The 16925-nt window shown below is 45.7% G+C and overlaps 1 protein-coding gene across 1 annotated transcript in view; it reads right to left on the bottom strand.

Annotated features, from left to right (window-relative positions):
* The window catches only part of LOC124505204 (histone-arginine methyltransferase CARM1-like), a 248552-nt gene that overhangs the window by 90954 nt on the left and 140673 nt on the right, over positions 1-16925 (bottom strand). Inside the window, exons 3-4 of the mRNA XM_047071071.1 lie at positions 12275-12381; positions 11639-11743 (exon numbers count right to left, since the gene is read on the bottom strand). Of these exons, the coding sequence (XP_046927027.1) occupies positions 11639-11743; positions 12275-12381 (212 nt within the window). The remainder of the gene's footprint in view (positions 1-11638; positions 11744-12274; positions 12382-16925) is intronic.

The following is a 16925-nucleotide window of genomic DNA, read 5'->3' as shown; positions in this document are numbered from 1 at the left end:
CGACGGAGTAGTGGGAGCACCTAGAGCCTGTCACCCTTAGGAGGCAATAGATGTCCTCAGAGCGTCATCTGTGTGTTACGGGTAGAAGTAGGGACATGGCTGAGACATTAACATGACACGAGCCAAAGCTGGAGCAACTGTCAGCCACCTGATCACAGACGGTCTTGTATACAAGACCAAGAGCTTGGACTTGATCCGCAAGTAAAGAAGGACCATAAGACATTTCAACAGGAGAATTATTCTCAAGATTACTGAGTACTTATCCTCCTCCGTTTAGTAAACCATCCCCACTCCCAGGGAGGGACCCTGGTGGCCTATGTCAATCCGAGCTGGTTCCATTCCTTTTGCCAGTGATGGCTTTAGGCTCAGGTGTGTGATAAAATGTTATTAATGAGACCGGAGGGCAAGTCCGCGAGGGGCTATTGGCAAGTATCTCTTCCCTTCTGAGACACACAGAAAAGACACCTCTTCTTTCTCGGACACAGTTAAACTAGGATGTGATGTTCAGAGTAATTGGGTTAAAACACCTTGGAGTTATACCACCTCTGACAGTTTTAGCCGACGTGAGTGGGGACTTTCTCCCACGTAAAGCCAAAGGTATTTTTCACTCTGGGGCCCGTAGGGAAACTAAGCGGGAAACTTGCAGCATTCCAGAAGGACGATATGAATGAGAGCTACGAATGAGCAAGGGGACAGAGGGGAACAGGAGGTGCAAAAGCTAAAGTATTCGGAGCTAAAGTATTTGGAGACTGGACAGGAAAAGGGAAGGTCTAGACTGCCTCCCAGGTCTCCGGCTGGGGTGGCGTTTACGACACGCTCAGGTTTTGCGTGATGCCAGAATGGGAACAGTTGCGTTGCTGTGTGGCCAGGGTGGCCCTAGAAATTGCTTGTGGTCATCTGCGAACGCTGGAACGGAGTTTCATGGCTGCTGCCACCGCTACAGCCACTAGTGCCCAAGGCTCTGCTGCGGGGGCGCCCCCGGTCCCTCATGGTGGTCATGGGCAGCACAAAACAGCGCACGCTCCCCACTCACGCCACCTGTATTTTGTTCCACGCCTGTTCCCGCAATTTCCTTGCTGGTTTTGAGGCGTGAGGCAAGCCCAACAGCACCCGCTTGGCACCGGCACGTGTGTGCCCTTGAAACACAAGGGAGTTGACACCTTGTGGAGGCGAAACTTGGCCAGTCCAAGTGTGGCACCCAGGGGACAAGTCTTTCCCCTTTTCTCCCCTTCAATGAATGGCTTGGGGATAAAGGGGCCTCATGTGGCCTCTTTGAATATACCATGTGACACCAAGCAATCAGTTTTAATAAAGCTGTGGCAAGGTCAGTAATAAGCTCTCCTACCCTCTCCGTCCTTCCCGGCCTCACTCTCCTCCTCCTTGAACGTGCTTTCCTAAGATCGGCCTCCCTAATAAAGTACAAGCTCGTAAGCCTCTGCCTCAGGATCTGTGATTTAGGGAAGCTAGGTGAGGAAAATGACGGAAGTTACGCGAAACTCGACATGACCACTGAGTCCACAGCTCAGATTAAGCGAAAAGAGGAGTCCAAGTTCTAAGCTCATCAGAGCCCAATTCCCGGTTCAGTGCTAGACAAGCTCAGGTGCTAGTGGAGTACTTACAACTGCCTTTTTCATGGATCGTGTGGTCCTATGTAACTGCTTATTGATTTTATCCTGTTTGCCTACTTACGTTCTTATACTGGAAAGCGGACACTAAAACAAAATCACGTACCTTAGAAATGATGGCTGCACAGAGGGTTCTGCCTAATCCTGGGCACTGCCTCAGAAGTACTGCCTTAGAGGGAACAGGGAGGTTTAGAAATTCAACCCTAGGAACTTTCAAAAATGCCTCGTATCCAGTGGGGAGGCAATCCATCCGGCAGAAGTTAATAGTAAGTTAACCAATAAAACCACAGCAGTGAGATATTAATCCTTCAAACCCTCCCGTTTTTTCCCCTAGTTCCCTCTCACGCACAGCTGATGCATTGACAATATCACCTTAGCAATCTGTCCCTTCTTTAACGATTTTGCAAAAGCAGCATCTGGTATGATGGTCATTAGTGCCATTTACCGACTATTTTTGGTACTCCTTATGTGCACGCAGTAGGATTGCATCTCCTTGCTCTTTCGAATTAGCAGTGACCCCATGACTTGCTTCGGCCCCCGTGACGTGGTCAGAAGTACCGTGGGTCACTTCCGGTTGGCAGGTTGAAGAACTCGGGGCCGGGTCTGCCATTCTCTCCCTCTCCCTCTCCCACGTGGAGGCCGCTCCTGCAGTCTGGGGCCTGGGGTGAGCCTAAGACAAGGCGGGGCCCTCAGCCAGCCCCTAATGGATTGGCTGGGACGTAAGCTCTGGTGGCTTAAACCACGGAGGCCTGACGGTCGACTGCTATAGCGCCATCACCCCGTGGTGCTGCCGGGTCTGAGTCAGTCTCATCTCCATTCACCATGAACCTCAGAAAGAGTAAGGGCGCTTGTCACCATCTTGAAAGACGCAGAGATGGGCTCTGAGCACAGGTATCTTGGCTAGAAATCCATCTAGTGCATGGGAGCTCCCCGCTCCCTCATGCCCAAATGCCCTAAACAAGAGTCTGAAACCACCGCGTATTCAGTCTCCTTGGCTCTCCCTGAAAGCTGCGCTTTGCTCTCGTACCAAACGAAAGCAGTTTCCTCTGACGGCTCTGGCATCTTTCTCCCTGTGGTCTTCCGGCAGCGGCTTCTATTCAGGCTCAGGAGAATCCTGGCACAGACACGCCATCTGCCTTCACACTCACATTCTACGCAGAGAATCATTCTACGTAGAATCATTCCCTTCACATTCTACGAAGGGAAATCTACGCAGAGGCTCCCTTGAGGCTCAAGGGGCCAAAGAGATCAGTTAAGACCAAAGTCCACTTTTCACAGCACCTGCGTAGCTCAGGCAGTTAAGCTCCTGACTCTTGGTTTTGGCTCAGGCCACCATCTCCTGGTTTGTGGGTTCGAGCCCTGCTACGGGCTCTGTGCTGACAGCGGAGAGCCTGCTTGGGATTCTCTCTCTCCCTTTCTCTCTGCCCCTCCCGTGCTTTCATGCTCAGTCTCTCTCTCTCTCTCAAAAGAAATAAACTTAAAAAAAAAAGAAAAAAAAAGGCCAAGGCCCATTTCTCTATCTTTCTGCTCACCCCTACCTCACAGAATCAATCCGTGAGACGAGTTCCTGTGGTATACAATCTAGCATGAATCTTGGCCTCCAGAGTGGGTTGAACAGTGTCTCCCAGAATTCACGTCCACCCAAAACCTATGAATGTGACTTTATTTGGAAATAAGGTTTTTATAGATAATTAAGTTCCGATAACAACATACTGGATTATAATAGGTATCATTAGAGGAAGAGACAGATTAACACACAAAGACACATACAGACATTGTTACAGACAATGGAGACAGAGATTGGAACGATGCATCTACAAGTCGAGGACCACCAAAGATTGCCAACAACCACAAGGAACTACGAAGGGGCCAGGAAGCCCACCCCCTCCCCCAGGGCCTTTAGAAGGAACATGGCCCTGGGACACCTTGATTTTGAACTTCTGGCCTCCAGAACAGGGAGAGAATAAATTTCTGTTGTTCTAAGCTACCGAGCTTGTAAGGCAGCCCTAGGAAATGAAAACAGCCTCCAAAGTCCAAGCCATAGGAAAACAAATGCATTACTCAGGTCTTTCGGGGGGGGGGGGAGAGACCTGAGTTTCCCTATAACTCTACCACTCAGTAGCTGCGCACCCTAAAGCAAGTTAGTCAAATGTACGTATCTGGTCCCTTTATCCATACTATTAGACAACAGGTGTCGTGATTGTTCGCTGCATGGTACGGTGGGCATTTGCCATTCCTATGCCTCTCAGCATCTGAACCCCTTCCTGTGTTTGGACAACGCCCCACTTCTGAGGCAGCACCAGCCTCCCAGCAGGAGAGCTGAAGGCGTCTGATGGTCCTTTGTCGCACCCTCGAAGCTGAATCAGAGGCAGGCCCGAAGTTCCACCAATAAGATGCGTTTTGCAGGCGAAGCTCGGAATGTGAAGATTCAGGGCTGCCAGAGAATCCGCTCAGGGGAGGTCACAACTGCGTCCGGGTTCCAGCTCACCAGAGGGGAGTTCTAAGGACAACACTCAAGGGCACCAGAGGGTGAAGGCTGGGCAGGCATGGTGCCCATGTCTGGCTGCACTGCTGTCTCTCTGAGACCAATTGTACAATGTGACTTTGGAACTTATTCTTGGTCACGGAGCCTCCACGCCTACTGTCTGATGACCCCGTATCCTTTAAAGAAATTATTTTCTCTCTTTCCTTCCCTCAAGTCGGGAGAGCTGGCTTTTGAACTTGGCAGCTAACAAGTTAACACACAAGTACTAAGGGAGTAAAGGTATGCCAAGCACCTAGCAGGAATCAGGAGTGATCTCCTTTCTTCCTGCCTCCCTACACAGCACTGAGCAAGGGTTTTGCCGTCACCAGGTCAAAGATGATGCTCAGGGGCGAGAAGCGGAAGATGTAAAGAATGGATTTTTGAAAACGTGGTATATACATACAATGAATATTACTGTTCCTTAAAGGGGGGATTCTGCCATGAGCAACACCATGGATGAATCTGGAGGGCATTCCGCTCAATCAAATAAGCCAGACACAGAAGGACAAAGGCTACACGATTTCCCTTGAATCAAAGCATCTCAAATAGTCAAATTCATTGAAGCCGAGAGCAAATGCTGGTCGCTAGGGGCTGGGGAGAAGGAGAAATAGGAAAGCATTAGTCAAAGGGTATGAAGTTTCAGCTGCGTGAGATGAGCAACTCAACTCTGAATTCCTGGATGTCCATTGCACGCTGTTTGCCACTAACGATGCTGCGTCACATACTTAAACATTTGCTAAGGGGATGGATCTGCTGTTGAGTGTTCTTATCGTGGAATATTAAGTAAACAGCAGGACGAAACTTTGGAAGTGATGTGACGGATACGTTTATGGCAGAGACTGTGGTCATGGTTTCCCGGATATACGCTGATGCCTCCAATATCAACAAGTTGCACATGTCAAATATGTATCATTTTTTGACCTGATCCATACCTCATTAAAGAGGTTTTGTTTTGTTGTTTTTTTTTAAATATTTTTTTTTATGTGCATTTATTTTTGAGAGAGAGACAGAGCGTGATTGGGCAAGGGGCAGAGAGAGAGGGAGACACAGAATTGGAAGCAGGCTCCAGGCTCTGAGCTGTCAGCACAGAGTCTGATGCGGGGCTCGAACCCACGAACCGCAAGATCATGACCTGAGCCGAAGCCGGTCACTTAAACTGGCTGAGCTATTCTGGCGCACCCCCTCCCTTTTTTTGTTTTGTTTTGTTTTGTTTTGCTTTTAAAATAAGGAGGCAAGAGCTGTTTCATCCCATACAGACAGGACTCCTGGGCGGGCCTGTGCTGCAGCTTTCTTCCTGTCGATGATGAAGGTCAGACCTCATTAGTGTGTGGGCTTAGCCAAGGCTCTGCAGCGTTTCAAAGCGGGAGGAGAACTTCTGAGGAGGATGAGAGGCAGACTCCAGGGCCTTTGACCAAGCTGATGATAAGCCCACAGCGAAGAAAAGTCACGGTGGAGGGGCCTGGAGCTCAGGCTCTGCAAATCAGAGTATCAGCTGACAATCGGGAGTGGGTTGCTTTTGCATGTTTGTTGTTGTTATTTATGGTTTTTTTTTTTTAAGCTTTCAAATCCCCGAATCCCTTCGGCCTAAGCCAACTGCACATTTGAATGCACCAAGCAGCTGTTGCGGCAGGGGATTCTCTCCTCTGTGAAAAAGCTGATTTAAAAAAAAACAAAAAACAAAAAACAAAGTAATAAGCTCCCGGCTCCCGCTTATTCTCCCAAGGTTCCAGCAACTGGTGCCCTGACAAATGAAGTGTCAAAACATTTCCAAATTAAAACCCTACCGCTCACACAGCCCCACACCCTCAGCAGGATGGACTTTCCCTGCTTGGACCCTGCACACCCTGGAAGAAACTAAAAATAGCCAGATGGCAATTAACAGAAACTCTGAGGAGGGGGAGGGGGTGAGTTCCAGCAGGGGTCAGTTTCCTGGATGGATTCCAAACGGAGTCTTCAGCCAGCAGTGCTCTGGCCAAGAAAGGCTTTTCATTAAAAGTGCGTGGGGGAGGCAGCATGGGAAAAAAGAAATCAAGATTTGAAACTATAGCAGAGGCAGAACCCACACCACCATGCCCAACACCATCAGTGACAATAATAATACTTGCTACCAGGTACTGAGTGGCTACCATGGGTCACCGAGCCTTCCATATGCAATGTATCATCTTAACCTAGCAAGGACTCCAAGAAGTAGTCGCCACTCTAACAGATAAAGGATATTAAAGCCCAGAGCCGGTAGCAGCCAACTAGCCAAAGACGTCAAAGCAAACAGGATAAAGGCCTACGGCAGGTGCGTGGTGAGTGACCAGGCTGCTGTCCGAACTTGGCTTTCTAGTGCTGGAACTCGACCATAACCATTGCACCATGCTGCCTCCTACATGCACGGGGATATCTGAGTGACCAAATGTTTCCACGCTGTCCTTAAGCTCAGAGAGACAAAATTCTCCCTTGGCAATTTTAGCAGTCCCTTTCCGGGGTTCATATCTGGGTAGGGGGGGTGCTCTAAAGTAAGACTAACTGGGTTCCAATCCTGGCCTTTTCATTTCCTAGTTGTATCAAATCAGGTAAGTTAATAGCATCCGCAGGCCTTAGCTCTTTTGTCTCTAAAGTGGCAGTGATGTAGGCTTTTCATCTCACAAAATTATAATCAAGATCAAAGGAACCTGCTCTGTGGACTGAGTATCTGTGTCCCCCTAAAATTCAAATGTTGAAACTCTAATCCCCAGTGGGACGGTATTTGGAGATGGGGCCTTTGGGAAGGAATGCGGTCACAAGGGCGGAGCCATCGTGAAGGGGATTCGGACCCTTATACGGAGAGACATTAAATAACTCGCTTCCTGTTCTTCTGGGTCGTGTGAAGATATAACAAGACGACCTATGTATGAGCCAGGGCATGACTCCTCCCCAGACACCGGCTCTACCAACACTCTGACCTTGGACTTCCCAGCCTCCAGGACTATGACAAATAAATATTTGTTGTTTAAACCACCCTGTTTATGGTAGTTTTGGGATAGCAGGGTTTGTCTGGGGAGACCGGCTATCCAGCATACAAATGGGTGGAAAAGTTCAGTCTGTGGGGGAAAGAAATAGGAAGGCCTTATTTGGCCACAGGTCCAAGCCTTGTTCTCCAAGCAGCACTACTAACCATAAAGCTGATATTATTTCTACCTGACATCTGGGTCTATTTCTAAATTGGTTCAGAACTCAGAAGGGAAAAGAGATATAATTAATTATCAACCATGTGATTAATTTTCACCTTCATAAACCCCAACAGATAGACGTCTATTTTATTTCACTGGCAGACAAACCCATTTCAGGCCGGCAGGAAAAGGATATTTTGCAAAATCAAATGAGGTTACAGCTGTGAGTGACCTTAAAGATGATCCGGGCCAGTATCTTCATTTTTGTGGATGAAAAGATAACACAAATGAAAGGGTCAAGTGACATAATCCATGTGAAATTCTGTGGAAGATTAGAATGCAAATTATTCACATGATCAGTGGTTTGGGGAGTGGTCTTAAGAAGCCGTAAACCCCAGAATTAAAAACAGATTATAGATAACACAGAAAATAGATTGTAGATAATAGAAAATAGATTATAGATGAAAACTAAGCAACTCCAGAGGGAGAGAAGTTTTCCTAAGCAAAAGTATTACCTCCAGGAAACATCTTCAAACCACAAAACAATCAATAGTTTAGAGATGATTATTTTTTTTTTCAATTAGCAAAAAATCCCTATCTCAGGTCAATAAGATTGCTTGCCCACTCTCTTGAATACGCCATGGAGAGTCAAAAGAAATAAGCTTCCCCCCTCTCCTCTAATCCTGTCCACCTGCCATAATCAGGTCCTCTTTGTTAGGGATGTTCACTTCCTATCTATTAACCAGGCAGGACCCCACTGGCAAAGCAAAGGTGACGGGCACCTCAGGACATATGACAGGACATCTGAGACCCTGTGGCCAAACAGCCATCTCTGGTCTTATCACCCTCAATCATCAGAGTACACAGTTTTGCCTTTTAGAAGCAAGTGGTCCTGGGTAAGTTGGAGAGAATTCACTGTACCGTGTCTCTTCCACTAAATACAGAATGCATGGGACAAGTACTTGGAAGACTCTAAAATGTGTACAGGAGCAGGCAGACTGGGGAAGACCAGAATTCAAATACTGCCAAACCATATCCTCCATGATCTGAACTCAACACACCGGAAATAGGCACCAGGGCGCAGACAAAAGAGCTCCTGGGGACACCTAGTAGTTCTGGCTCCAACATCAAGAAAGGACGCTACAATCTCGAGTATGAAAATGCTCCGGTTTTCCCTTCCTCTTCTTTTTTCTTTTCCTCTTCTCTCTCCTCTCCTTCCTTTCTTTCCCTCCCCTTTCCTCTCTTCTGTGTTCCAGCCCCCAGCGATCTAGTGGTAGTGACTGCCTCAGGAGCAGAAACGATGAGGGCAGGCAACCTACCTCCGCATACGATGCTGTCATTCCCAAAGGCTGAGACCAACCTCGCCCGCCAGCCGCCTTTCTTCTTTCTTTGTCTTCTCTCTGCTTGGCCAGCGTAGGCAAAGTCATGGAAGCACACGAAAAAGCGAGATTTTCAGCCCGAGACTGAGAAGCGGTCCCAGGGAATCAGAAAGCACCGGGAAATCAGGGAGAGGAAGGAGTTTGGCAAAGCAACTCCATAAAGTTTTCTTTCTCTGAATAAATTCCTGGGCTGGGTGCTGGGGTGGCTCAGTCAGTTAAGCACCTGACTCGTGATTTTGGCTCAAGTCATGAACTCATGGCTCGTGAGGTTGAGCCCCACGTCGGGCTCTGCATTGACAGTGCGGAGCCTGCTTGGGATTCTCTTCCCCAACCCACAGCCCCTACCCTGCTTGCTCGCTCTCTCTCTCTCTCACTCTCAAAATAAATAAATAAAATTAATTTGTAAAAAAATTAAAAAAAAAATTCCTGGGCTCACCCTCAATCTGTACATGCAGGAATCTGATCTTAATTAGCATACCAATACTTTGAGAACTCTCCCCAGATGCCAGACTGACCATCGGGTGACACACACGCAGACCCAAACAGCATTGCCAAAGGCTTTGAAAACCGAACTGATTTGAGAACCAGAGCCCCCAGAAGGCCAACTAGTGGTGTGGAACTCGCAGCTTGAAACTAACCAAGCTGAATGAACACGAAAACACAAACAACATTTTCCCTAGGCATTAAGCAAGAACCTAGAGTCTCTTAACATAATATTCAGAATGCATAGAATGCTATCCACAATTCCGCGGCATATGAAGAATCAGGGAAGTTCCAATTCCCTTGGAAAACGCAACCAACTGAAGCCAACCCAGCAATAACACGGATGTTAGAATGATCTGACAGAAACGATGGTAAAGACGCACCAACCAGCAACCAGAAAGGAGTAATGGGTAAGACAGAAAGCCTCAGGCAAGAAACAGATGCCATGAAACGAGAGCCAAATGGAAATTCTGGAATAACCAACGTAACATAAAAAGTACCAAAAACTCTGATGGGCTCAGTAGCAGAATACGACAGAAGAGTGAAGGCCAGTGGCAGATCAGCTTTGAGCTGGGTGCCCATTTATCGCTACTTTCTCACGAATTTTCTCTCTGTTTTAATCAACTGGTACTGCAGAAGAAGCCACATCAAAATTTAGCGGATTAAACTGGAGACAATTTATCATTTCTGTCAATTCCACGGGAGGGCCAGGCAGCTTCTCTGCTGATCTTGCCTGGATGCATTCACGTTTCTGCATTCCGCTGCAGGGGTGGCTAGACAGCAGGCCAAGGTGGCCTCACTCACAGGACTGGCAGTCGGTGCTGGCTGTTGACTGGAGGGCCTCAGTCCTCTTTAATGTGACCTTTCAACCTCCAGTAGGCTAGACCCGGTTTCTTCAATGAGTACGGTAATCTCAGGGTTCCAAGGGGGTAAGGCCAGGAGCCACAAGGCCCCTTAAGCCCTAGGCTCTGAAATCCACATGATGTGACCTCTGTCATCGTCTTTGGTGAAAGCAGATCATACGAACAGCACAGAGATAAAAGTAAAACATTAGACTATCTCTTGATGAAAGGGAAAGCTATAGGACTTTGCAAATAGGCGTGGATACGAGGAGCCATGAGTCATTAGGATCATTATTTCAATGTTCTACCATACCCTTCCGGAGGAGCTAATACTGCAGATATCAGAGGCTGTGGTCTACAATTTACTGTGGCAGTAGAATCGATTGCGACGCTCAGAGAAGTTTAGTGTTTTGCCTAAGATCACACAGCTAGTTAGGGAGAAAACATAAAACTAAATCCTGGGACTGCTGATTCCACTGACCTGTCTTCATGCCTCCGAGATGGGCCATATAGTATTTTGAACGCTGGCTTTGTATTTAACAGGTGGGAGAATAATGGACAATACTTTCATAACGTGTTAGCAGTCATTCATCATTCAGATGCATTTTGTGAAGGAATTAAGTGCAGGCACTTGTGGAGTCTATGAAAAAAAATCGAAGGACAGTGACTTAATAAGAGCTATTCATTAGGTAGGAATAGAGGTCCTAACCCATTCCATGCACCAAGAGATGGTCATTCAGTCTCTTGAGTTCCTGGCACTCGAAACTTAATTTCTTTATTGAGGTAAAACTCACATAACGTCAAACGAACCATTACTCATTTTAAATTGTAAAATTCAGTGCCATCTGGCACATTCCCTGTGTTATGTGACTGTTACCTGTCTCAAGTTTCCAGCCATTTCTAGCACCGTAAAAAGAACGCTGTACCCATTAAGCACCACTGCCCACTCCTCCCTTCCTCTGCCCCTGGCTCCCACGAGTCTGCCTCCTTTCTGATTTGCCTATTCTGGATGTTTCATGTAGACGGAATCATCTTTATGAGCTTCTGTCACTCATTTCACTCAGCAGGTTTTGTGGTTCACCCATGTTGATGCACGTATCAGCACTGCATTATTTTTGTGGATAAGGTAAATACGAACGATGCCCGCAATATTCCATTGTATGGACGTACCACATTTTGTTTTTCCATTCATCAGGTGATAGGCATTTGGGTTCTTTCCACTCTGGCTATTGTGAATCGTGTTGCTATAAACATTCATGTCCAGGGGCGCCTGGGTGGCGCAGTCGGTTAAGCGTCCGACTTCAGCCAGGTCACGATCTCGCGGTCCGTGAGTTCGAGCCCCACGTCGGGCTCCGGGCTGACGGCTCGGAGCCTGGAGCCTGTTTCCGATTCTGTGTCTCCCTCTCTCTCTGCCCCTCCCCCGTTCACGCTCTGTCTCTCTCTCTGTCCCCAAAATAAAATAAACGTTGAAAAAAAAAATTCATGTCCAAATAGTTGTTTGAATGCCTGCTTTCAATTCTTTGGCGTGTATAATTAGGGGGTGGAATTGCTGGGTCATACGGTGGTTCTACCAAAGCTTAATTTTGATTCTCGTTTTTGACAAGCCTTCTTAAAATGGTCTGAGATAATAACATGCTGCTGGCATTACCTTGTCCCTAAAGTCAATGTGGTTCTGGAGGATGGCTCTGTGGTAAGTGGCTGTCCTCACAAAGTCTTGCATCATGTTCTGCTGCTGGGAAATGCAGCCATAAAACTGTGGGGGAAAGACAAGGACAGGGACAGTCAACAACCCATAAGTCATCACCTTCATGCACATATGGTTCTGAGAGCCACCTTGGTCAAGGTAGGCTTAACCTAATACACAGGCAAGCTGAGGCTCTGAAAGACACAGTGACCTGTCCTTCTTAGCTCTGTTTGTAAGGTCTAGAACTGTAAGTGGACCCCAGACTTTCAGCAGCTGCTTCACGAGATAGATTCAAGCCTCGATGTTGGTCAGACAAGTAAGTGCCCGGGGTCCCTCCTCAAAGCAGAGGCTATGAGGGCCAAGAGTAACCGCGATAAGAGAGAGAAAGGCCAGAGGCAAAAGGGATGTCCCGAATGAGTCTCATGAGCCAGGAGAGAAAAACAGGACTTGGACGGAGGTCTTGAGTGAGAGCGGGAGGAGAGCAGGAGGTAGTGACGATGACCATCCCGATGAGGCAAGCCAGCCCTCTAGCCCACTCAGGTGTATCCGCAGGTGTGCGTCACATGGAAACTCAGTTCCACCCGGAACAGCTTTCCTGACCTGGAAATACTGCACGGCCGATGCCTCGTCTGTCCGCTGGCTGAACACCGAGGACTCCTTTTTCTCATTCCGGCAGCTTTTCAAGGTATTTGAAAATGAGCTGAGATCTGCAGGGACAAAAAGCAGACCCGTTTCTACACGGAGGGAAGCACAGAATTCACCACTACGCTCTTTACAAAATTCTGGGAAAACAGCAGAGGATTCAAAGGGCAGACGGCACCTGGGTGGCTCAGTCAGTCAAGCATTCATCCAAGGCTTGATTTCGGCTCAGGTGGTGATCTCGCAGATCCTGGGTTTGAGCCCTGCATCGGGCTCCACGCTGGCAGTGCAGAGCCTGCTTGGGATTCTCTCTCTTTCCCTCTCCGCCCTCCCTGGCTCATGCCCTCCCTCCCTCTGTCTCTCTCTCTCTCTCTCTCAAAATAAATAAACTTATAAAAAAAAAAAAAGAAAGAAAGAAAGGGCGCCTGGGTGGCTCAGTCAATTGAGCACCCAAATTCAGCTCAGGTCATGATCTCACGGTTCATGGGTTCGAGCCCTATGTCGGGCTCTGTGCTGACAGCTCAGAGCCTGGAGCCTGCTTTGGATTCTCTGTTTCCCTCTCTCTCTCTCTGCCCCTCCCCTGCTCACGCTCTGTCTCTCCCTCTCAGAAAAATAAACATTAAAAAATTAAAAAAAAAAAAAGAAGATTCAAAGGGCATGTTCATCCCCAAACACACACATGATAAGGAACGGCAAGGTGGCTATGGGTGCCACTCTGAGATGTGACACCCTTATGTACACTTGTCACACATATTTGCATTCACCAATATCACATGAGAGAGCTTAATGGAACACACAGAGACTGGGCTCATGGGATCCTCCTCGTCCCACATTCACAAAGCTAAACAGGTTTATTCTAAGTAAGTCCTCTGGGGAAGGTGATTGTTGATGATAAGGAAAAAATATATATGTGAATACAAAATATGCATATAATGGATATATATACATATGTATATCTATATAATCTCATTCTATTGTAACAACAGGGTTCTTTTTCACATTTCTCTAGGTGCACAGAGAAAAAGGAAAATAACTGAAGATATGTGAATACAAGGCAAAGCTTTCTATTATTTGAGGAAAAAAATACGTAAGTGAAGGCTCAAAACAAAAATCCCCAAAGTGGTATCACTAATAGCTAACACAGCCTACAAGGTTGTCAAGTTTTGTGACTTTTGCCTTAGAAATGTCTTTGAGGGGCGCCTGGGTGGCTAAGGTGGTAAAGCGTCTGACTTCAGCTCAGGTCAGGATCTCACGGTTTGTGAGTTCGAGTCCTGCCTCAGGCTCTCTGCTGTCAGCACGCGGCCCACTTTGGATCCTCTGTCCCCCTCTCTCTCTTCCCCTGCCCCACTCTCAGTCTCTCTCAAAAATAAACACAAAATTTTTAAAATAATTTAAAATTTAAAAATTTTTCAAAAATGTTTAAAAAAGCAAAAAAATTTTGCATAATTACAAAATCAGTATTTGAAAAGTGTAGAACATTCACAAAATGCAACAAACCCAAATGAAGAAAATAAAAATAATCATCTCATTATGCAAGCTATTAATTACTGTTCACGGTTCGGTGTATATTCTCTTGGTGTGTGTGTGTGTGTGTGTGTGTGTGTGGAAAAATTCCTCTTTGCACAATTTCATCCCATTATTTTATAAATACATCTTTTAATTTAAGAAAGTATCGGGGCACCTGGGTGGCTCAATTGGTTAAGTGTCTGACCTGATATTGTCTCAGGTCAGGATCTCACGGTTCGTGGGATCAAGACCCATGTCAGGCTCTGTGCTGACAGTGGAGCCTGCCTGGGATTTTCTCTTTCTCCCTCTCTCTCTGAAAATGAATAAATAAACATTTAAAAAAAAAAAGAAGAAGAAAAAAGTACATGAATAACTTCCCACATTTTTAAGTAGTCTCTTGACATGACTGTTAATGGATGTATGTTTCAGATGGACATGCCATTTCCCTACAGTTGGACCCCAAGTCCCTACCCTGGTGTACTATTTTGGGATGACAGAGCCCAGCATCTGTATCTTTAACTCTGTCCCTGGTGACTCTGATGACAAGACATTCTTGAGAACTCCAGTTAACAGAACCTCCGTACAAAATAAGTATCCTAACTCTATATTACAGTAAAAGAGACTCTAATTCTTTACGATTTCCTCCTACGTGGGCAATCAACAGACGAATCGGTATTTCTGTTCCCCCGTGACATTTACCTTTTGGCTGTTTTCTTTTACAATTAAAAAAAAAAAAACTCTGTAAATAATGTGATCATATGAAATTTAACAATTCAGAAAAGAAAGCCCAGAAGCAAAAAGAATTCCGAGGTATAACCACTAATAATATTTTGGGATAAAATCTCCCAGTAATTTTTTTTCATATATTTTTATCTCTCTCTGTATTATTTACAATAGTACTGAACTCTCCTGTTTTACAACCTGTTTTTTTCTTTTTTCCTTTTTTTTGAGAGTGCGTGCGTGCATGCCTGTGAGTGGGGAAGATACGGGGTAAGGAAGACGGAGAATTTCAAGCAGGCTCTGTGCCCAGTGTGAGGCCGGACACGGGGCTCGATCCCATGGCCCTGAGATCATGACTTGAGCCCAAATCAAGAGTCGGATGCTTAACCAACTGAGCCACCCAGGCCTTCCTATAGCCTGCTTTTTCATGAACAATAGTTAGCTTTTTCTGGTCAGTACTTTTCATATAGAATCTCTCAACTACACATAAAGCTATAGAGCCCATTAATTACGGTTTCCTTTTGGTCTTGTTTTTCCGGTTTGTTCCCAGAGGCAACAGTTTCACAGACTTAGGAGGTCTTAATTTCAACAAGATTTCTAACCATGTTCCTTCAAATTTTGGACCTAATTATTTCCTTGTCAACTTCTACAGGGGGTCAAAAGTACCAACTCTATTCAACTACAATTTTCTATATTTGCATTTTATTCCCTTCAAAAGACATTGGGTACTATTTGGAAACTTCAAAAATGTTTTAAAACTTTGTTAGATAAAAGCTTGCAATAAACTGGGTGTAAAAAGGGAACACACCTCAACACGGCAAAAGCCATACATGACAGTCCTTCAGCTGACAGCGTACCCAACAGTAAAACATTGAAAGCTTTTCCTCTAAGACTGGGAACGAGACAAGGATGCCCACTGTCGCCATTCCTTCTTAACAAAGTGTTCGAAGTCCTAGCCAGAGCAATTAGGCAATACAAGGAAATAAAAGGCATCCAAATTGGAAAAGGAGAAGCAAAATTGTCTCTATGTGCAGACAACATGATATTATCTATAGAAAACTCTAAAGACTCCACCAAAAAAACTGTTATAACCAATGAATTCCGTAGAGTTGCAGGATACAATATCAATATACAAAAATCAGCTGTGTTTCTAAACACCAACAATGAACTACTAGAAAGCAATCCCACTTAAACCTGAATCAAAAAGAATAAAATATTTAGGAATAAACGGGATCAAGGAAGTGACACCAGCATCTACATGCTAAAATCTGTAAGACGTTGATGAAAAAAGTTGCAGATGACACAAATAAGGGGAAATATATCCTGTGCTCATAGTTTGGAAGAATTAATATGCTGAAAATGTCCCACACTACTCAAAGAAATCTACTGATTCAGTGCCATCCTATCAAAATTCTGAGGGCATTTTTCACAGGAAAACAATCCTAAAATTTGTATGGAACCACAAAACCCCCAACAGCCAAAGCACTCTTTAGATAGAAGAACAAGGCTGGAGGCATCACACTTTCCGATTTCAAACTATATTACAAAGGTGTAGTAATTAAAACATTATGGCATTGTCATAAAAACACACAGATGAATGGAACAGAAGAAAGAGCCCAGAGGTAAACTCATGTTTATATACTCAACCGAAATTACAACAAAGAAACGAAGAAGGTATAATGGAGAAAGGATAGTCTCTTCAATAAATGATGCTGGGCAGAGTGGACATCCACACGCGCCTCTGGATATCCACTGGACCCCTTACACCATGCCCAACAGTCAACTCAAGATGGATTAAACTGTGGAACGTAAGATCTGAAACCGTAAAGCTTCTAGAAGAAAATGGGGTAAACACTTCAACATTGGTCTTGGCAATGATGTTTTGAATTTGACACCAAAAGCAAAGGCAACAACAGGAAAAATAAAGAAGCAGGATGACATCAAACTAAAAAGCTTCTGTGCCGCAAAGGCAATACCAACAAAGCGAAAAGGCAACCTACAGGATGGGAGAAAATATTGGCAAATCACACATCTGATAAGGAGTTAATATCTAAAAAATATATAAAGAACTCACACAGCCCCACAGTCTGAAAAAAACTAATCAATCTGATTAAAAACTAGGCAACGGAATTGAACAGGCACTCTTCCAAAGGCATGCAGATGGCCATCAGACACATGAAAAGACGCCTCATATCGCTCATCATCAGGTAACGCAAATCGAAACCACAGCGAGACATCACCTCCCACCTGTCAGAATGGCAATCATCAAAAAGCAAAAGATAACAAGTGTTGGTGAGGATGTGGAGAAAAGGGAGCCCTCGTGCACTGTTGGCGGGAATGTAAACCGGTGCAGCCGCCACGGAAAACAGTAAGGAAATTCCTCAAG

Source organism: Lynx rufus, unplaced genomic scaffold (assembly GCF_022079265.1).
Source record: "Lynx rufus isolate CCGP_SWC_20201006 ecotype Redwood Valley unplaced genomic scaffold, mLynRuf1.p SCAF_10, whole genome shotgun sequence".
In the NCBI taxonomy this organism is placed as follows: Eukaryota; Metazoa; Chordata; class Mammalia; order Carnivora; family Felidae; genus Lynx; species Lynx rufus.
Note: the sequence above shows the minus strand (reverse complement) of the source record. Positions and strands in the feature narration are given on the sequence as shown.